The 22,430-nt window shown below is 38.5% G+C and overlaps 1 protein-coding gene across 3 annotated transcripts in view; it reads right to left on the bottom strand.

Annotated features, from left to right (window-relative positions):
• The window catches only part of CDKL5 (cyclin dependent kinase like 5), a 182,385-nt gene that overhangs the window by 58,124 nt on the left and 101,831 nt on the right, over positions 1–22,430 (bottom strand). For all 3 annotated transcript variants that reach the window (XM_033427877.2, XM_033427878.2, XM_049704726.1), the window contains 2 exons: positions 12,968–13,013; positions 2,994–3,130 (listed from right to left, as the gene is read on the bottom strand). In XM_033427877.2, the coding sequence (XP_033283768.1) occupies positions 2,994–3,130; positions 12,968–13,013 (183 nt within the window). The remainder of the gene's footprint in view (positions 1–2,993; positions 3,131–12,967; positions 13,014–22,430) is intronic.

The raw sequence follows: 22,430 nt of genomic DNA, 5'->3' as shown, positions 1-22,430 counted from the left end.
CAGCACTGTAGCTTGCTGGTCGTTGAGTGGAGCTGGGTCTTAGCGTTGAGACAGAGATCTCTGGGAGAGCTCTTGCTGATTGATATTATGTGGAGCCAGGTGGGCTCTGGTGGTCCAATGTCCTGAACTCGGCTCTCCCACCTCAGAGCTCAGGCCTGACACCTGGCCGGAACACCAAGACCCTGTCAGCCACACGGCTATGTGTCAGGTTAGCCCACTTCAGGGTTGTAGAGGCCAGGGTCAGACCTTGGAAGCTGATGGGGAATGAGGCCAACTCCTGGTCCAGGACAGGGCGCAGGTCCAAAGGAGGTGGGGAGGGCATGTCCTAGGAAACGATTGGGTCAATACATCCAGGCTGGGTGGGGGTGGTGCTGGGTAAAGGGAGGCCTAAGGATCTGGATCCAAGAAACTGGATATTTTCCCAAGATTGTCAGGGCCACGAGTCAGGAATCATCATGGAGAGAAGCCAAGGACAGTGCCAGGATCACACAGCTGGTAAATAATGGAGTTTGGCTTAAACTCAGGCCAGTCATCTCTGAAGCGCACATTTTTGTACCCTTATCCTATGCTACTCTCAAAGATTCTCAGCTGAAATAGTCCTGCCCCTGCTTCCTCAGCTCTTTCTGCTTTCCTCCATCCCAACGTGCACAATAATATATTGCAATAAACTGTTTACTTGCCATTCCTTTGCAATGTTTTTAGGTTTTCACTTCACTTTAAAGAAACCGACACAGGATATCATTGATACATTATGGGTAGGAGGTATGTAAGAAAACCAATCAGAATTCCAACCAGAAGATCAATACTCAAAAGGCCTTGACCCTGCCTCTAAAGAGAGTGTGGAAAGTGAATGTATATTGATATGTTTTAAGTTAAAACAAAATGTTTAAAGTATATATGCATCATTTTTTAGTGATTCTCCACTCAGATTGTCTTTTTCAATTAACAAATGCACAGGAGGTCCCAAATGCACAGGAGGAATAAGAGGGCTTTGTAATAAAGAACATAAATTGTATGTCTCATTTCATATTCAACTCTAAATTCCTGAGTTATAGAGAGGAATGTCCCCCAATATCCATTCTTCCCTTACTAGAGTAATACAACTTGTAAGTGGATGCCTAAGTGTCCAGAATGAAGAGTACATTTTCTTTCTGCCTTGCAGCTAGTGTGGCCACGCAACTAAGTCCTGGCCAATGGGATGTGATAGCTGGAGCTCCATCTTGACCTTGAGGACAAATTTCAGGGGTGGTAGAGCAGAAAGGCAGAAGCAACCTGGGTCTCCTATGGCCGTGGAGCAGAGTTACCATACCCGCCTACCTTTGTATTTGTACCTGAGAGAGAAACTTCTATTTTGTTTAAGCCACTGTAATCCTGCGTCTTTACAACCCCCTACCCCCTACCCCTAAGAGTATCTTTCTCCTTGCCCTCTTGAGACTCACTGTCAATCATTAGGCATCGCCACTGATGGGAGGGTGATGGTCACCTTCCACTGAAAAACCATAAGGCCAGCACAAGAATCCCAGGCTTGCAGGTCAGAGGACTGGAGTTCTGGTAGCAGCTCTGCCACTTACCAGCAGAGATTGCAGACATTACATAGTGTCTGATACACAGAGGTAATTTCTCCATTTTTCATATGAAATTGTTATTAACCATGAACAATCACCATGAGTAGAACAGAAATAAAAAAGATAACTGAAATAGATCTGTCAGAATTTTATTATTTGGCAGTGAAAACTGCATGATTATTTTTGACAACTAAAAAGTAAGCATCTGATTTTACAGCAATCCTTTTTTATAACTTTTTTTTAAATATCAAACTTCAGTTTTATTTTGGTGGGAAGTGCCCCTTAGGAAAACACGTAAACTGACACAGAAAAAGAAGCCTTTAAATAGATTTTTGAAAAGAAACATAAAACAGTGTTTTAAAACAACAAAGAGCCTTGTAATATTTTTTCAAGTTTTGCTTGTAATGAAATCACTATATATATATTAATTAGAAAAATAAGTTGTAATGGTTGAATTAATTAAAAAGCCACATTACTGGTCACCCATCTTGGCAACACTACTTTCCATTTCGTGATGATGGTGCTGGTGGTGATACTCTGTCATTTATGACATAAAAAGCACCTGGGAATTGACTAAGGCAAAGATAAACCTCTCCAGTCTTACTATTCTTTAGATAATAACAGGAAATCAGGAGGATCCACCTTTACTCACGAAGGAAACCTCTAAAAGTTCTGTCTGACTCCAGTTTATTCTACTCTTGTTAAGGCACTTAGTTCTTGACAATAACCACCTGTAATAAGCCATCTGCTGTCCAAGAAATTCATCGGCACACAATATTGTTCACTGTATCGGACATTTGCCCTTAGGTCATATGATTAAAACTGTCACTACGAGTTAACAATTAAAAAAAAAAACTGAAGCAATTACAGAGACAACTTGAACAATGTGTAGTTTTTTGCTTTTCTCCCATGCTTCTAATTCCTTACGTGTGGTCTCATCTACCTCCTCAAGCTTTACCTTATGGCCCCTGGCACATCTTCTTCCCTCAGATAAAGCCACGGCACTGGCAATTCACAAAAGGCTGCTTCATGAGCCCACTCGTTAGCCACTCTAGGTCTGATTCAGACACCCATCCTATGCCTGTCACCACTGACAATTTACGTGCCTCTCCCTCAGAGGCCTTGCTTAGGTTTAATTAAAATAAACCAAGTCTAAAAATTACTTGGTGAAGATAGAGTCTAAGACTCAAGAAGCCAAACCAATACATTGTTTAAATTTAAGATTATCTCTCTACAGTTAAATTGTACAAAATCCTTCAATATATTTTCAGGACTTCTAATGATTATGGGTACTACTGTCATTTTTAAAGTCAGATTATGAGCACAATGACAAATCATACTAGATAATAATACTTTCTTTAATAGTTTCAGAAACAGCCCTAAATAAAAGAATGAGGCAAATCTCTATTGCGTCAGTTAGTGACTTACTTTTTCAACATACTCAAACACCAAGTACAATTTCCCCCTCCGACGAAAGGCTTCCTTTAACTCCACAATGTTTTCCTGCTTGAGAGTACGAAGCATTTTAAGCTCTCGTAAAGTCGTTTCCTTGACTTCTTCATTTTCTAGAATGTAAACAATGGTGAATAGAGCAAAATTAAAGCTTTCAAACCACTATTCAAAAAATTCTAAGAACACTGAAAACATACCAATTTCACTTTCCACTTTGAGTACTTCTGCATAAGCAGTCCAAGGATGGAATATTCAATATCACATTTTCTTGTTGAAAGGATCAAGAAAAAGAAACTTAAAGAAGAAAAGGCTTACTTGACCAGCATGAACCTAATTTTCTGCTTGTATTTTCTTATACTCCTTACTGCAAAGTATATATGTAAAACAGACTTATAGATACGACATATAAATGCACTGTCATTTTAACTCTAACACTACATACTGAGGAAGAAGGAGTTTAAAAGGGTAAAAAGGAATTAACCACATCAGTGTGCAGAGGAGCCTTTATGCAACATCTGTAGCAGTTGATATTTTAAAGTTTGGCCTGAAGCTTTGGTTTAGAAGAGCATTTTATTCCCCAGGCTGCATGTGAGTCACCTCTGTAAGCAGAGGTCATATGCCAGGCATGCACAATGCAGGTCACAGTCAAGTTGCAGGGAACTCTAAGGGTGTCTGATCTTCTCTTTGAACAGCGGCTGCTGCATGTTCCTGCTGTCCTCCTTTGGCACGTCCGTCTGTCCATCCCAGGTAGTGTAGCTGTACTGGGATGGAGAACTTATGCTGAGCCAATACACCCTTTCGTATCATCAACTCCACTCATGATAACCCCCATAGACACAGAGGAAGGACAGAAATCACATTAACTCTAATGGATCAATTGGCATGGGAGCAGGGAAGGCAATATTTCATGTTAAAGGAGTTTTTATAATAGCTTTAGATTTAACCAGGAAATTCTAACCATCATGTTTACATATGTATATACAAGGAAGGATATAGGTTCATAATCCCTTATCTGCATTCCAAAAACCAAAAAAAAAAAAAAATCAGTCTAAAAATTGAATAAGTTTTCTAACTTTACGGCAAATCTCTTTAGAGGCAAATCCTGAACTAATACGATACCACTGACAATCTTTGTTTATCCTACTTAGTATGAATATTCATATATTGTGCTGTAGAAATAATACCTGATTACAGGATGCTAAAGTGACATGCCATATTTCCATTCTAAAATCTAAAAGTTATGAATTTTGGAATACATTTGGCCCCGAGGTTTTGGGTAATGGTCAGAATCCTAGCTTGAAAGTCTAAGCTGTGTAACCCTCAAGTTCAGGCATGTCTGGGAAGGTAGAAAATAGTTTGGGGACAGGGAGGAGAAAGATGAAGATGCCTTCAAGGAAGAAATGTTTCCTAAGCAAGATACACAAGAGAAAAGAACCTAAATGGGGCCAAAGGGGGAGGGGAGATCCTATATGCAGTACCAGGAGTACTTCTCAGATTACGGTCGCACCTCGCAGTGCGGGATCTTAGTTCCCAGACCAGGGATTGAACCCGGGCCCAGCAGTGAAAGCGCCAAGTCCTAACTACTGGACCGCCAGGGAATTCCCCTAATCCCCATTCAAACTGAGTTTAAAGAAAAGAGACTATAACAAAACCATGGGCTTTGGAGTAGCCCCAGAATATCTGTAACAAACAGACAACAAAGTCAACACTCCTTTGTGAAATGGTTACACAAGGGAAATATTCTCCCTACTTCAAGAAAACTGTTGGAGAATGCTGGAGCACAGATTAGGAAAGGAGAGAGGTACTGCCTATCAGAAGGCAGGAAGCAGCAGTAGCAAAGGCTGACAGTAGCATAGGCAGTAAACCAGCCCAGCCCACATCAGGGGGGTCAACTGGGAACTGGGTACTCACAGGGCCCATGTCAGAGCATGAAACAGGGGGGTCACCTGGCAGTAGGGGCAATGTGTGTGACATGATTAGGGGACTTCCCGAAGTGGCTGAGAAGGCTTGTGGGGGGGGGGGGATAAATGTCCAGCTGTTCTGCAAATTGGGGCTAGACCAGAGAAGTAGTATTTTGTAACTGTCAGAACTGCTAAAGCTTAGGGAAGTTAAGTCTTCAGTCTTATGAAGAAGGTTAACCTGCTTCTCTGCGGTCCCATCTGCGTTACTCCCAAGGTTAGGGTAATCAACCTAAAATCCACCTGTCTCTAAGATCTGCCACACAGATCTCAATATGAAGCAAATAAAATTACTTCTAATAAGGAAGTAATTCAGCAAGAGACAACTATGCTACTCATGACCTGATCCTTGTCTGCATTTCCATCCCCATCTCATGCCCTTCTCTCCCTCCCTCACTTTAGTCTTTCGGTTCCCAAAATAGCCCCAAACTTTATTTTTCAACCTTAGGGCCTTTAAGCTTGTTCCCTCTGCCGAGAACTCTCATTATACTACCAGACTCTTTACAGGGATGGCTCCTTCAGGCTGCAGTTTAAACGTCACTTGATCACTAAACCAAAGCAAGCCTCCATCCCCATGCTAATCCGAGAGCTCTAGGAGGACAGGTCTAAGTTCTGCTTGCTGTTCAACAACGAACACCCAACCAACTTAGGACCGGACCCGGCACAGAGGGGATCAATAAATACTTCCTACACGAATGCCTTCACTGGTGTCATGAGGAAATCCTTGCCCATATGTGGCTAGCTCTTATTCCCTTAAAACATGGGAAGCAGCACTGTGATAGCAAACAATAGGCACTTTGCCCTCTCAGTTTTGAGGACACTGCTTTCAATCTTCTCTCTCCAGAACTTTGAAAGGGCAGCTTTTCAGACAGTTAAGACAAACTGAATTTATTTTCCCCTATTCACCTCTGCCCCGGTAGTCTTCTACAATATGTGATTATAAAAAATGGAGGCTCCAGAAAACCCATTGCACCAAGAGTCAAGAACACACATATATTCGGTCATTAGAACATCCCTAAGCTATGCTGGAGCTGGTTACAAATAAATGGTGCAACAAAGTCAAAGGTAAATAAAGTTGGAATACCTTTTCTAATCAAAAGCTTGGCGAATTCTTGGCACTGAAAAAAGGGAGCTTTGTATCATTAGCAACTTGTGGTAGTTTCACCTTGCTAACAGATAAAGCCGAACGGCCAAAGCAGAATGGCTATCGTAGAAGGAACGTTGGAGTAGGATCTGGGAGACCTAGATTTTGGACCCTTTTAACCAGCTAACACCGTAACATGTGATTTTGGGCAAGCCATTTAATTTTTCATTCATAAAATAACTAAATGGGCACTCCTCTGCACCCACACATGTACCCTTTTAACCAGCTAACACTGTAATGTGATTTTGGGCAAGCCATTTAACTTTTCATTCATAAAATAACTAAATGGGCACTCCTCTGCACCCACACATGTACCCTAAAAAGTCCCAGGGCCTTTTCCAAATCTAATAATCCATGATTTCTCTTCATTAAAATCTCATTGATTATGAGCCTAAACCTCATTGAATTTATATCATTTGAATCTATACTGACTTTGCTAAACAATGGCTAGAGAGAAAAAGGGAAACGAATCTTCAAAAAGAAGCTCACAAAATCACTTAGCATGCAGAGCCAAAACCACCTCATTTGAGCAGCTCATCCTGTTTAGGAAATGAAGGCTCCTGTAATTTATGTCAGTCATAGTTGTTAAAAGTTGAGGTAAGCACTTCGGCCCTAAGATTGTAATGAATGGGAACAGGTAGAAAGTGGAGTTATTAATTCCCTAAGTGCAAGCAAAATGCACACTCTTCATTATTTGGAGATCCTATCATTTGTTCCTCTGAGTACTTTTAAGGTTCCTGGCCTACCCCCTGTACTTTATAATGAAAATTGTGGCACTAAATGATCAGATGATCGGGAAAAGGAATGAACATTCCACTTACAAATGCTTCTCTCCTCAGAGGTTCAGAAAGTAGCAAAGCTGCTGAGTGAGCCAGTTTTTTAAAGGTGGAAGCACAGCCCACTAAAGGGGGTGCAAACACCCCTGCCTTTCAGTTGAAATAATCTCATGGCTTTTTATTTAGGCTAGGCTCCTCCAGTTCACAAATGAAGAAACCAAGTCTAGAAAGAATAACTTTCTCAGGGTAAGTGAAGGGAAGGTCGCACCGAGTAGAACACAGGGACGGAGGCGCCTTGGTGTAAGGCAGTGAGTGAGCTTTGGAGAGTGAGTCAGAACACCCAAGTCGGAACACCCAAGTCTGAACACCCAAGTCTAGACTCTGCTTCTGCTTAACTATGTGGCAAAGCAGCATGGTGTGGGCGGAAGAAAAACTCAATGAAGATCCTGGGGTCTGTGTCTTAGTCTCAGTTAATCACATACTAGCTGTGGTTCCTCAGCTGTAAACTAGAGTTAGGGTTCTACTAGATGATGCTGAAGGTTCCACCATGTGATTCCTGCTTATGTGCATGCTGATGGACCTGGTCATCAATTACCATGGAGGGTGTTTAGCTTAGTACAGGCAGCAATTATGACAAAGTTATATAAATTCTATTGAGTAATGACTAAATGGTATGGTAGAAAAAGGACATTAAGTTAAAAAAAAAAAAAAAAACTAATCTATTTCTAAGCTTGCCGGTAAGGCTGCAAGTTAACACACCTAAAAAGCAAGAAGGGAGATTCAAAGTAAAAGAAAACAATTTTTAAGAATAAAGATCACAGGAGCAAAAGAAATGCAAAGATAAGTGACGAAAAGAGAAAAATCTACAGATGAGCAGAAACTCTTCTGTAAAACTATTTTTAAAGAACTGTGGGCTTAGAAAAGAAATCCAGAAATAACTATAACCTACTTTATGAAATCACAAACCTGACATTTTTGTATAGCCAAAGAGGCCCTCCATAATGGACCTTTAAACAGGTACAATGTGGGGAAAAGTCAAGCCATCCTTGCACAAAACCATAAGGGTGCCATTTTTGAGTGTGGTTGCCCTGACTGAAGAAGGAACATCAACAGGAGGACAAGTAACATGGCCAGGGGGTTTTGAATGGTGGTGCTGCTGTCATATATACCAAAAATGATGAGAAAACTTAAATCTTCAGAGATGAAGGCCAGGTAAAGCACAATGGAAATGTATTAAACCATGAAAGGTGCAAAATGTTCACCAAATCTTAGGAGAATCCCTGAAGTTTGAAAGAGATCCATTTTGGTCATTAAAAAGAAGTGTGGGGAAATCATGACTAGCCAGAAGGCTCAAGCTTAGTTAATTGATTTCTCTATTTAACCAAGGTTTGCAAAGTTTGTCTCAAAGCCTCTCTTACAGAGAAATCCGGTTCTTAAATTTAAAGATTATGAACCCTTGTTTTCTACACATATACAAAATAAGAGACCGGAGTTCCCCTGATCCCGAGATCAGGATAGAGCTTTCTAGTGTCTGGGTAAAAATAAGGATGAAATAAACTGGAGCAAAGAACAGATGATCAATTAAACATTTTCTCATGATTAAGAACAAAGATGTCCATTCCAAGGTAAAATATTTATCTATAGAAACATAAGCAGCAGCAGGATATGAAATGCAAGCAATTTTATTTGATATAAAAGCAAAGACACAACCTAAATTCCATGTTAACCATGGATTACAACACAGCTCCCTGACAGTCAGCCTCCTTGCCATGTACGGAGGCCCAGTGACAAGTGGGGAGGATCCCTCCTCACCCCATCACCCATACATTCAGGAAGGAATGAAAAGTTCAAATAATCAGAAGGTGTTGTCACATCAGAAGATCCAAATGTTTGTCAAATATAAATTTTAGACCACAGGACTTCTTCAATTAAAGGTTAAACAGTGTTTTTTTTTCTTGCTGGTCCAAAGCTATCTAATCTATACCAGTGTTCTTGGATTATTTAAAAAATTGAGGACAGTAGACACTGGCACATGCGTGTACGTGAAAATGATGATCCAATAGTGATAGAAGATTATCATCTGAACATCAAATCTCATTGTACAAGATTGGAATTATAGGAAAGGTAGGAGGATTAGGCTAAATTTATTATTATACATAGTCTGAAAAGTACCTTTTAACTAAATAATCTCTAGTATCTTTTTGGTCTGTGGTCATTTTTCTCTTCTCAGAAAAATCCAAATATGTACTGAGCAGAATTAATTCTATGGAGACTTCTGGTCGGTTAGGTATTTATTAGTTAATGTTTCTCTGTGGGAATTTACATTAATAGACAAATTTATAATACTATCATTCAGGATATCATTAAGAATTCGTTATCTGAGACTCCACATTTGTAATGATGTATAAAGAAGCAAAAGTCATCAAAACAAGAAAATATTAACAAATGAAGTGATCTCAAATAAAACTGTCATCACTCAAATATTCCTTCCTTTTAACAGGTGTTGATTCCCACCAGTGTGTCAGTCTTTCAGGGAAAATCATAGGCACAGACACTGATAAATGATCTGATGGTGTTATATCAGCTAACAACTGGAGAATAAAAAATGAACAAGGATGAAGACAAAAAAACAGGAACATACAAAAACCAAGAGAAGAGTGACAAAGTCTTTTGTATATTTTTAATGACCACCTTTTTATTGTGAAAGTCAGTCACTGACCTAGCCTACGATTTTACTGTAAAAATTGCCCCACCCTGCCAAAAGATAACAATTGATTCTTTTTTCTAAGAAACAGTACATAGTTGCTATTATAATCTAAATTGTGTTAACTATAAGATAAACTTATTTTTATAATTTTAGTTTCATTTTTTCAACTGAAACTCCCGATCTAACTTTTTATTTACTATGAAATTTTGGTTTCCATTTTAAATAGTAATCTATTGTCCTGGGATAATAAGGACTTCTTGAACTAAATAGTGGTCTACCTTAAAATGTTGTTTAAAAAATGTTTCATGCAAATTTGTGCATACATATGAATTTAACAAGAAAACAGGACATTATCATAATCTTTTAAAGCTAACAGGAGGTAATATATACTCATAAAATATTCCTTGACATAATCAGCATAAGAATACCTGATTAGCTTGAACGTGGGTCAGACCAATTTCAGATCCTATTTCAGTTTAACAATGCTTTCACAGGATTATTTCATTACCTTCACGAAGATTTTTAAACATTGGATTTGGAAAAGTCACTACCAAAATATCAAAAGAATATATTCAGAGTAACTAATAAAAGAAATTCATGAGAGCTATATGACAATAAGGGCAATATTATCATGAAACTGTATTTTTTATTATAATTAGCCTGACTAAAATTTAAGATGATAAACTGATACAGAATTAAGTGGTTTACATAGGGGTTGAATGGACATCCTCACCTATACTAGACTATCTATGTATACTTCACACTCCAAAAGGGTGTTTACCACACATTTTCCCTAACTTTCCATTAAGCATGATACTACACGGCAGGAGGAAAAGGGTAAAGACAGAAAAGATTGTGTGAGATCTCCCAGGGAGAACTGGAAACAATAGGAAAGTGTGCCTAGAATAGGTTTGGAACTAAAAAGTTATGAATAATTGGATATGTTTTTAGATTCTATTGCTGAAATATTTAGGAAGTGTCCCTCTAGAAGTATGTATAGGCACCCTTACAAAGCTGTCCATCTGCAAAGTGGGTGGGTGATGCGGCTGCATGCCTGTGAGGTATGGCAACTGATAATGGTCCAGCAGAGATGAGGGCAGAGTGGATTCATGTTCTGTCAGCTCAGTGAAATAAAAACTGATCAAATGTATCCTATAATGTTTAGACTATCCATACACCCCTGGGATGCCACAGCTAGAAACAATCTCTCTCACCTCAAAATTATACAAAGTCATTCAGCCACTGACTGCTTTCTACTCCGTTTTACTGCTTTTTATTTACAGGTCTTAATTCTGTTAATAGGTCAGAAGCTTCTTGAAAGTATCCGGATCTGATTTACTACCTTCACTGTTCTTATAGCACCTGGCTCAGTGCTCAATGAATTTCTTTTTCTTTTCTTTCTTTTTTGGCCGCGCCACACGGCATGTGGGATCTTAGTTCCCCTGATCAGGGATCGAACCTGAACCCCCTGCAGTGGAAGTGCGGAGTCTTAATTGCTGGACAGCCAGGGAAGTCCCCAGTGCTCAATGAATTTTAACAGATACACTATTGATTGCCAGTCTGAAGGTACTGTAATTCAGGGACTAATATATTGTTTAATTGAAGCTAAGAATTGGTATTCATAGGATAGAGGTTGTGAAGAATTGGGTATTTAGTTTTCTTAAAAACAGCAATGACATACATGGCCTAGATTGCACTGCTTTTCAAAAATTTGATGACAATTATTATTTTTGGTGGTAGCTGATGGTTGACAATGTGCCTTACAAGATGAATGCACAGCCAGAAGTCTTTATATACAGGCAAAGGTCATGCTTTGATCTACTGTTGCAACCACTCTTTTTAGTAGATCACCGTTTGTCTCCTAGCCACCTGCGGCTAGCCCAAAGCCACTGCTCAAAGAGCTTATTTCCAATGGTCTCCTAGGGGGTTGGCCTAGGGCCATCGCTTCCCATTAGACTACCGGTACATGATTGGAAGCAGGGCTTTTTTGGGTTTTGTTTTTAAAGAACAAGCTAAAGTATTTTTTTGTTGCCTTCTCCTTAAGGCTGCCAAGCCAATGCTAAAATTCCTGGCTGACATGCTTGTGCTCCACCATAACCAGCACATCAGAGCTGGGTTACATCAAATACTACTGCATCTACCCCAGGAGTTGTTAGCAAGGCCCTTTTGTTATTTAATGTTTGCTAAGTCTCTAAGGTAGGGGTGATGAAACTTCACAAATACAGAGGTTGGTGTCTTATATCACAGTCACTGTGTGCTGATGAAGGTAGGCTATGAATGCCTATTGTCACACTTCCAATTAGATATGAAGGTTGATGCTATGGTGGGGCCTCTTACTCCTGCAGCACTTGTTTTCAAATGGCAGGTTGTGACTCATTAGTGGTGACATCAAAGTATTTCATGCCAAAATAGGCACTTATATGAGCAAGAAAGAACAGAAAATGGAGAACCTCACATTAGTAAAATAAGTAATTTTGTGAAACTTTTGCTTCAGTTATATATATGACATTATGTATGAGGATACTGTGTAGGAGGTAAAAAATACTTCTGCTGTGGGATCTCTGTCAAAAAACAAAAATTGAAAAAATGCTGCCTAGAGCTTCTTAAAGGCCATCCATGTGTGTCTTTGTGGTCAGTTTTTCTACTTGGCTGTATTTGGATGGCCAAGAGTCTGGATTTAAAACCTAATGGCCTAATGAAATGCTTTATATATTTTTTCTTTTGTACATTACTTTTTTTTTTGGTGCATTATTTTTTGTTGTTGTTAATCCTTTATTTTAAACTTTCTTGCCCAGGATAGGGTAATTTTAATACTCCATTTGAAATGGTTTGGATGTGTGACCAAAGCCTTCAAGTATGGTATTTCTTCTTGAAAAGCTTTTATTTTCCCAATGAGTTATCCTAAATATAAAACCATTCCCTCTGTACTGTTTACATACCACTTTTCTTTATATTTCTAGCTAACTAGGAAGCAGAGATCGCAGTAACCAATATTAAAACCTTTAACATAGCACTTGCTACTTGTGTGAACCCAGGAAGTATTTACTTCAAGTAAGTTTTATTATTTTAAACTGTTAGTATTTAGAAACAGTGTAAATAGCATGTCTTCTATCCAGTATTTGAAGCAAGATTTCCAGTGTTGACTGTCCCTTAAAACACAAGATGAATTTTCTGATATCATGAGATTTGAAAAGATTCACACGGGAGGAACTAAATGTTTCAAAGCAAAGCATGATGATAGTTAAGATACATTTACTGAGATTGAGACTGTAAAATCTGAGGAACACAGTCTAATCAGCTAGATTTCATCTCTTCCATATTCTATTCATAAAAACTAAATATAAAAAGAAAAAGTATATATATACCTTCACTGTCCTTGAATTTCTTGATTGCCACAATTTCATGCGTTTCCTGCAAAGGAAAAGAGGCAGAAGAAAAGTCATTCTCCAGTGTTTTTCAAACTGGGAATCCCAACTGTCTGGGGGTACACTGTGAAACAGAGTAGCAAGAACCCAGAGGTTAAAAAATAAATCCTCCTCTTCCCCAGTCCCTCATTTCTCAGTTCCAAAATTCTCTTTCTTACTACCCTGCAGGCATTGTCAGGGAAGGAAAAGGAGAAGGGGGAGGGGCTGGGGGACGAAGAGCAGATTTGGCAATAGAATATGGATGAACCAGCAGTGTCAATGTCTTGAGACTACGCAAAAGTGCCAGGATGGTGACAATAGACTGGTATCTATACTGCCCTCTGAAACCCAGGGACACATTTAATTGGGTTTCTAAGACCAGAGAAAAGGCTTCTATAATACTTGGTAGTTGCTGGTAGCAGAATACCTCTTCCAAGTCTCCTCCCTTCACTTACCTCTTCCTAACAAACCTATCTAGTTGTTCACCAGCTCTTCCCCATTGATAGCCATTTCATATCCAAAGTGAGATAAACATTTGCCACCAAATACCAATCACCAACTTTCCCCTGCCTTTATTTAGCTCTCCTGCACTAGCAGAAGTAGTTGGTGAGAAGAACCCTATTTTAAACTAAAAACATCACAAATCCTTTTTTTTTGGTCTTTTGTGGCTGGAAGACAAGAAAATAAGGGCTGGGAAGGAAATGAAAATGCTAAAGATTAAGTATAACTAGGCTAAATAATTCATGTAAGATATTCTAGTCTATGAAAGGAATAAAAAAGCTTTTGGTAAAGTAATATATAGATTCTTCAAAGGCAACATGTCATATAAAAAGGTCTTCTGAATGATTCAGGCCTGTTCTTTTTTACTCTAAGTGGGTATACTTTCAGATCTGTAAGAGCACATCTTTTATAAAACTTTGTCCCTGCATCAAAGCAAAGACTTGAAAAACAGACACAATACGAGGCAATAACCAACAGGGTACAAAATCATTAACTTATTAAAAATATATGCTTTTCTCCAAGATTCCTTACAAAAGCAAAGAGAATCAAATAAGTAGGGGGGAAAAAAGAAATTTTAAAAAAGCTACCATTTCAGTCATTATGCTGAAAGACAAACTCTGAGTTGTAACTGTATCTGTAAATCAAACCCTGTTTCTCACCTGCCTGTTGAAAAAAGAAGAAAATACCAGCTTTCATATTTGTGTTACAGGGGAAAAAGTATCTGAAAGTGCTATAGGCTATTGAGGAAAAAGATTCTTATTAAGGTTATTATGTTTTTGTTTTTAAGGGAGGAATAGAATTGTAGAGTACAGAGAGTTTTGGGGATACAATTTATTTGTACATCAGCAGACCTTCTGACTTAAACTCAGCCACCCAGGTACTTTCTGATATTGTAACTGTTTCATTACTGAGAAGGAATAACTGCAAAGTCAAAGTGATGTGGAGGATGATTACCTAGAATATTAGTATAGGTAGTACCAGGTAACTCTGCTACGTATGCTACTCTCTCTTAATACACGGACACTGTTTTCTTACCCTGCTCCTTTACAAATGGCTCTAGCTAGCAATCCACCTGCGGCCTAAGAGAAAGTACAAAGCCCTATCAAGAAACTGCTCACAGCACAGAGAAAGGGGCAACAGGATTGCATCCAGGAAGAGAGGAGGACTGCCCACATTTCAACTGAGTGTTGTTCCAGGTACCATTTCACCCCATATTGCACATTTTTTATTTTTTATTTTTTTATGGTACGCAGGCCTCTCACTGTTGTGGCCTCTTCCCGTTGCGGAGCACAGGCTCCGGACGCACAGGCTCAGCAGCCGTGGCTCACGGGCCCAGCCGCTTCACGGCATGTGGGATCTTCCCGGACCAGGGCACGAACCCGTGTCCCCTGCATCGGCAGGCGGACTCTCAACCACTGCACCACCAGGGAAGCCCTATTGCACATTTTTTAAATGGCATCCTAAGTGTTAAAACTTTGCCTGATTTTATAAAAGGTCTTGCTTAGGTCAAAATTGTCCACTGATATGACTACATATTTAAATTTATGACTACCATCTTGAAGAAAGAAATTCTTCAGATTTTTTTCTCCTGGCATCTCATAAATAGAATTTACAGTATAAAACAGTTGCCCGAAGGGGGGTCAAATAAGATGAAATGTTTATTCTTTTATTTATCCTTTCACCAATACCATGAAAATCCTCTTTCTCCTCAACACTCACACACAGACACATACACACTCAATATGGTTTATACATTTACTTATACAACAAAACCAAACAGACGGAAGTTTTCTACATAAAATCCAATGTTTGGTGGAAAACACATGCAATCGAGGGCAGAAGATGCTGGAAAATATTTAACATTTTACTTTTATTCAAACTACTTATAAAAATAATACAAACTCATATAAAAGAACATAAAGGGGTATAAGAGTATAAGAGGAGCATAAAAAGAAATAAAAAACTATATAACCCTTCCTAATAACATCTTGGTATATTTTCTTCCAGTAAATTTTTCTCAAATTGGAAGAATTTGAGAACATATATATTGTGCTGTATGTTGCTTTTATTTCATTTGATATTGTATAAGGAACATCTGACCTGTCATTAAATAATTTTTAAAACCACCATTTTTAATGGATGGTTATTTAACCAGTCTATCAATGAACATACTTCAACATTTGCATCTTCATTTCCATAAAGTAAATTCTGTAACTGATACAACCGGGTTAAAGGGTATGAACGGTAAAGGCTCCTAATACTGCCAAACTGATATCCAAAAATATATCATTTTACAGTTCCCTTCAGCAGCATGAGAACCCACGCTACAACCACAGCCAACACTAAATACAATCATTAAAAAAATCTTTAGACACCAATGAGATCAAAGGTTTGCTTCTATGAACTGGTAAGTGAAATAAGGTGTACTAAGCTTAATGTTTTTCTTACTGATTCATGAATGTGAACTTGTTGACAAATTTTGTTACAAATATTTTCCCCAGATTGTTGTGGACATGGAATTATTTAGGGTGTTGTTGTTATTGTTGCTGAACATAGTTTATTATTATATAGTCAAATTTATTGATACATGCCTTTGGTATTAGGTGCACAACTTTTGTCCTCAGACTCCTTACTTAGCTTGTATATAATTAATATTCATCCACATTTACCTGTCTCGATATTTCAATGATTTAATCTTGTTCCTTAAGTCTTTATTCACTTGTAATTTATTTTAATACGCTATATGGTGAGGGAATCTAAATTTAAATTTCTCAAAACGGAACCAATTTTCCCAATATCTTTTACCATGGATTTTTAGTTCTGTTGCATCTTAGCATCCTTCTATATATACTCTAGATTTTCTTTCAGAGCTTTTTAATCTAGTCTATACTATTGACCTGTTGATTCTTATGCCAGAACCAGTTTAAATGACTGTGACCTTAAACTGTTTAAAATTACTCTGGGGTTACTGACCCTGATACTTCTTATATCACTTTGTTAAATAAATTTATTATTGAGAATAGGTTTTGGCTGCTATATTTAATTTGTAATTACACACACATGAGCTATTATATTTAGTCTCTATTTCTTTTTCTTTGTTGTTATCCTCTTGCTATATTTGACCTCTTTTTTTTTTGGCCGCGTTTTGCAGCATGTTGGATCTTATTTCCCTGGCCAGGGATGGAACCTGTGCCCCCTGTAATGGAAGTGTGGAGTCTTAACCACTGCACTGCCAAGGAAGTCACCTATATTTGACCTTTTTGTTAATGTATAATGTCCTTGTCTCTTGTAACCTTTTAAAAAAAATTAAAGTCTATTTTGTCTGATAATATATAACAGAATCACTTGTTCTCTTTTGGTTACTATTTCTGTGGAATATCTCTTTCCATTCTGCCACTTCAACCTTTTTGTCTCTTTGGATCTAAAGTGAGTCTTTCACAGACAGCATATAGTTGGATCATGTTTATGTTTATTATTTTTAAAATTTTTACTGAAGTATAGTCGATTTACAATGTTGTGTCAATTTCTGCTGTACAGCAAAGTGATTCAGTTTTACATATATACGCTTTTTCATATTCTTTTCCATTATGGTTTATCACAGGATATTGAATATAGTTCCCTGTACTATACGGTAGGACCTTGTTGTTTATCCACCCTATATATAATAGTTTGCATTTGTTAATCCCAAGCTCCCAATCAATCCTTTCCCTACCCCTCTCCCCCTTGGCAACCACATGCCTGTTCTCTATATCTCTGAGTCTGGATCATTTTTAAAAAATTTTTTATTGAAATATAGTTGATTTACACCGCTGTGTTAGTTACAGGTGTATAGTCTCTATTTCTTTACATATTTCCTACCGTGGTTTTTCACATATTTGAGTGTTCAATTTGCATTACGTTTTTGCTCAGCCACTATTTATCTTTGGATGGCTTTCTGAGTAAGTATCCTATTTTCCAGGTCTTTACATATATCTGAAAGTCCTCACACGTGAATGGCAACTTGGAAGGCACAAAATTCTCAGGAAGACAACCTTATGTTCTCCACCATCCTCAGGGTCACTGTAAGGTTGTGTGTCCTGCAAAGCCCTGGAAAGTGCCATTCACATCATAGATGTCTCAGGTTTGTATGTTTATTAAAGCAACTTTCCAGTAGTTAGGAGTAAAGTGTCTTGTTGTAACAAAATCCATACACTAAGATACTTTTCCAAGAAGAAGAAAATGAAGGGAATTCCCTAGCAGTCCAGTGGTTAGGACTCCGCACTTTCACTGCTGAGGGCCCAGGTTCAGTCCCTGGTCAGGGAACTAAGACCCCACAAGCCGCATGGCTTGGCCAAACAAAAAAGAAAATGAAAGATCTTAAAAGAAGAATTGCCGTTTTCTAATCCACATAAGGCTCCAAATGGGCTAGCGATACCCTGATAGTCTTCTGGTATTTGTGTTGTAGAAAAGAACTCCGAGGTCAATTTGGTTTTTGTTCGGATGTAGATAACATCTTTTTTTTGCCTAGATGCTGTTATGCTGTTAGGACTTTTCCTTTTCCTTGGAATGGAAATTTTAAATTATCAGAATATATCTAGGGGTTTTCTTCTAGCAACCTTAAATGTTGTTTCTACTCCTATTTTTCTAATAGTTTCCACTAGAAATCTTGTAACTTTTAGGTTGAACTTTTCATAATTGCTTTATATGTTTTGTTCACTAATGCATCACAAATGCCTAGAATGGCAAGCGCATAGCAGCTGTTCAATAAATGTCCTTTTACTTCTTTCATTTTAGGTTTCTTCATCTTCTTTCCTTATCTCAGCCGACTTCTGCAATTTTTGCCTTCTTTCAGCTTGTTATCACTATAGAGGTCATATCCTCCTGGTTTTCCTTCAGGAGACAATTTCATCTGCTTGTTACAAAAAAAAATTTTTTAGAACTATGTGCAGCTCTTAAATCTGCAGAGCAGTGAAAGACATGGGTATCACCCCGACTCCCACTTTTAACTCATCCTCACTAAGATAGGAAGAGATCCACCACGCTCGGTGTCTGGCAGCAAAACAGGTAGTTGGGGTTTTTAGCAATCTCAATTTCAAAGGCAGATTGATGCACCAGAGCCCAATTTCAAAACCTGAATCATTAGCAAACATCTTTCTCGTTGGGTTGGCTGGTCTGAGGCTGGGCCGCCTGTGGGCATCGGTCCAAGTCTTTTCCTATTCCCTTTGGACAGTTTGCCCTATTCTGGTTCAGAAAGTAGAACAGATAGCATGTATTGTTCAATCTATCCCCCTGGACTTTGCCAATGATCTTCAATGTTCAGTTTCTTAGCTTACAGAACTTTTATGAGCTTTTGGTTTTGCTTTTAAATAAATTCATGCCACCACCCTGAGATGCTACATGTAATATAGGTGTAGACAAAGGACAAATATATGAAAAATAACTCCAAAGAACTGTGTTTAAATTCAATTTATTCAAAAGAGCACACCATTGCCCCCACAATGTCTGCAAGAGAATGTCACCAGCTGTAGTTAACAAGATAGGTGTAAACTGCTTACTTGTTTAAACAATGAGTTACTTAAGAGCTCACATTTTGGGTTGGGCCTGGGCCTCGTGGCAGCGGCGTAAAAAAAAAAAAAAAAAAAGAGCTCACATTTTAAATAACAAACTAAGGATGTAATAAAATATATAAGTAAACACTAATGATAATTCCATGTCTCACCCTTAATTTTCCCTCAAAATAGGAATTATATTACTTTGGAATGCAGAAAGACAGAGGTTCCTGAATTGTACTACTACCTTCATGAGTGAATAAGCTATATCAAGGCATTTAACATTTCCCAGAAAAAATTTCTACAACTGAAAAAAAAATTAGAAAGAGAATGAAAAATAAATTTTGTGAATAGTAACACACAGAAAAATACCTCTAGGGCTTATATTTCTTTCTTTAATTTATTTTATTTCTTTTTTAAATTAAATTCAATTTTATTATTATTTTTTGCAGTGCATGGGCCTCTCACTGTTGTGGCCTCTCCCATTGCAGAGCACAGGCTCTGGACACGCAGGCTCAGCGGCCATGGCTCACGGGCCCAGCCGCTCCGCGGCATGTGGGATCTTCCCGGACCGGGGCACAAACCCATGTCCCCTGCATCGGCAGGCAGACTCTCAACCACTGCGCCACCAGGGAAACCCTTGAATTTTATTTATTTTTTTATACAGCAGGTTCTTACGAGTCATCAATTTTATACACATCAGTGTATACATGTCAATCGCAATCGCCCAATTCATCACACACACACCCCCGCCCCCTGCCACTTTCCCCCCTTGGTGTCCACACATTTGTACTCTACATCGGTGTCTCAATTTCTGCCCTGCAAACCGGTTCATCTGTACCATTTTTCTAGGTTCCACATATATGCGTTAATATATGATATTTCTTTTTCTTTTTCTGACTTACTTCACTCTGTATGACAGTCTCTAGATCCATCCATGTCTCAACAAACGACCCAATTTCATTCCTTTTTATGGCTGAGTAATATTCCATTGTATACATGTACCACATCTTCTTTATCCATTCATCTGTCAATGGGTATTTAGGTTGCTTCCATGACCTGGTTATTGTAAATAGTGCTGCAATGAACATTGGGGTGCATGTGTCTTTTTGAATTATGGTTTTCTCTGGTTATACGCCCAGTAGTGGGATTGCTGGATCATATGGTAATTCTATTCTTAGTTTTTTAAGGGACCTCCATACTGTTCTCCATAGTGGTTGAGCAGCTTTTCAAGTGCTTCTTGGCCATCTATATGTCTTCTTTGGACAAATGTCTATTTAGGTCTTCTGCCCATTTTTGGATTGGGCTGTTTGTTTTTTTAATATTGAGATGCATGAGCTGTTTATATATTTTGGAGAATAATCCTTTGTCCGTTGATTCGTTTGCAAATATTTTCTCCCATTCTGAGGGTTGTCTTTTTGTCTTGTTTATGGTTTCCTTTGCTGTGCAAAAGCTTTGAAGTCTCATTAGGCCCCACCTGTTTATTTTTGTTTTTATTTCCATTACTCTAGGAGGTGGATCAAAAAAGATCTTGCTGTGATTTATGTCAAACAGTGTTCTTCCTATGTTTTCCTCTAAAAGTTGTATAGTGTCTGGTCTTACATTTAGGTCTCGAATCCATTTTGAGCTTATTTTTGTGTATGGTGTCAGGGAGTGTTCTAATTTCATTCTTTTACATGCAGCTGTCCAGTTTTCTCAGCACCACTTATTGAAGAGACTGTCTTTTCTCCACTGTATATCCGTGCCTCCTTTGTCATAGATTAGTTGACCACAGGTGCGTGGGTTTATATCTGGGCTTTCTATCTTGTTCCATTGATCTATATTTCTGTTTTTGTGCCAGTACCATATTGTCTTCATTACTGTAGCTTTGAAGTATAGTCTGAAGTCTGATTCCTCCAGCTCAGCACTTTTCCCCTCAAGACTGCTTTGGCTATTCGGGGTCTTCTGTGTCTCCATACAAATTTTAAGGTTTTTTGTTCTAGTTCTGTAAAAAATGCCATTGGTAATTTGATAGGGATTGCATTGAATCTGTAGATTGCTTTAGGCAGTACAGTCATTGTCACAATATTGATTCTTCCAATCCAAGAACATGGTATATCTCTCCATCTGTTGGTATCATCTTTAATTTCTTTCATCAGTGTCTTATAGTTTTCTGCATATAGGTCTTTTGTCTCCCTAGGTAGGTTTATTCCTAGGCATTTTATTCTTTTTGTTGCAATGGTAAATGGGAGTGCTTCCTTAATTTCTCTTTCAGATTTTTCATCATTAGCATATAGGAATGCAAGAGATTTCTGTGTGTTAATTTTGTAACCTGCAACTTTACCAAATTCATTAATTAGCTCTACTAGTTTTCTGGTGGCATCTTTAGGATTCTCTATGTATAGCAACAAGTCATCTGCAGACAGCGACAGTTTTACTTCTTCTTTTCCAATTTGTATTCCTTTTATTTCTTTTCCTTCTCTGATTGCCGTGGCTAGGACTTCCAAAACTATGTTGAATAACCGTGGTGAGAGTGGACATCCTTGTCTTGTTCCTGATCTTAGAGGAAATGCTTTCAGTTTTTCACCATTGAGAATGATGTTTGCTGAGAGTTTGTCATATATGGCCATTATTATGTTGAGGTAGGTTCCCTCTATGCCCACTTTCTGGAGAGTTTTTTGTTTTGTTTTGTTTTGTTTGCGATACGCGGGCCTCTCACTGCTGTGGCCTCTCCCGTTGCGGAGCACAGGCTCCGGACGCACAGGCTCAGTGGCCGTGGCTAACGGGCCCAGCCTCTCCGTGGCATGTGGGATCTTCCCAGACCGGGGCACGAACCCGTGTCCCCTGCATCGGCAGGCAGAGTCTCAACCACTGCACCACCAGGGAAGCCCTCTGGAGAGTTTTTATCATAAATTGGTGTTAAATTTTGTCAAAAGCTTTTTCTGCATCTACTGAGATGATCATATGGTTTTTATTCTTCAATTTGTTAATATGGTGTATCACATTGATTGATTTGCGTATATTGAAGAATCCTTGCACCCCTGAGATAAATCCCACCTGATCATGGTGTATGATCCTTTTAATGTGTTGTTGGATTCTGTTTGCTAGTATTTTGTTGAGGATTTTTGCATCTATATTCATCAGTGATATTGGTCTGTAATTTTCTTTTTTTGTAGTATCTTTGTCTGGTTTTGGTATCAGGGTGATGGTAGCCTCATAGAATGAGTTTGGGAGTGTTCCTTCCTCTGCAATTTTTGGGAAGAGTTTGAGAAGGATGGGTGTTAGCTGTTCTCTAAATGTTTGATAGAATTCACCTGTGAAGCCATCTGGGCCTGGACTTTTGCTTGTTGGAAGATCTTTAATCACAGTTTCAGTTTCATTACTTGTGATATTCTATTTCTTCCTGGTTCAGTCTT

Source organism: Orcinus orca, chromosome X, assembly GCF_937001465.1.
Source record: "Orcinus orca chromosome X, mOrcOrc1.1, whole genome shotgun sequence".
NCBI classification, from domain to species: Eukaryota; Metazoa; Chordata; class Mammalia; order Artiodactyla; family Delphinidae; genus Orcinus; species Orcinus orca.
This window is presented reverse-complemented; position numbering and strand designations above follow the sequence as displayed.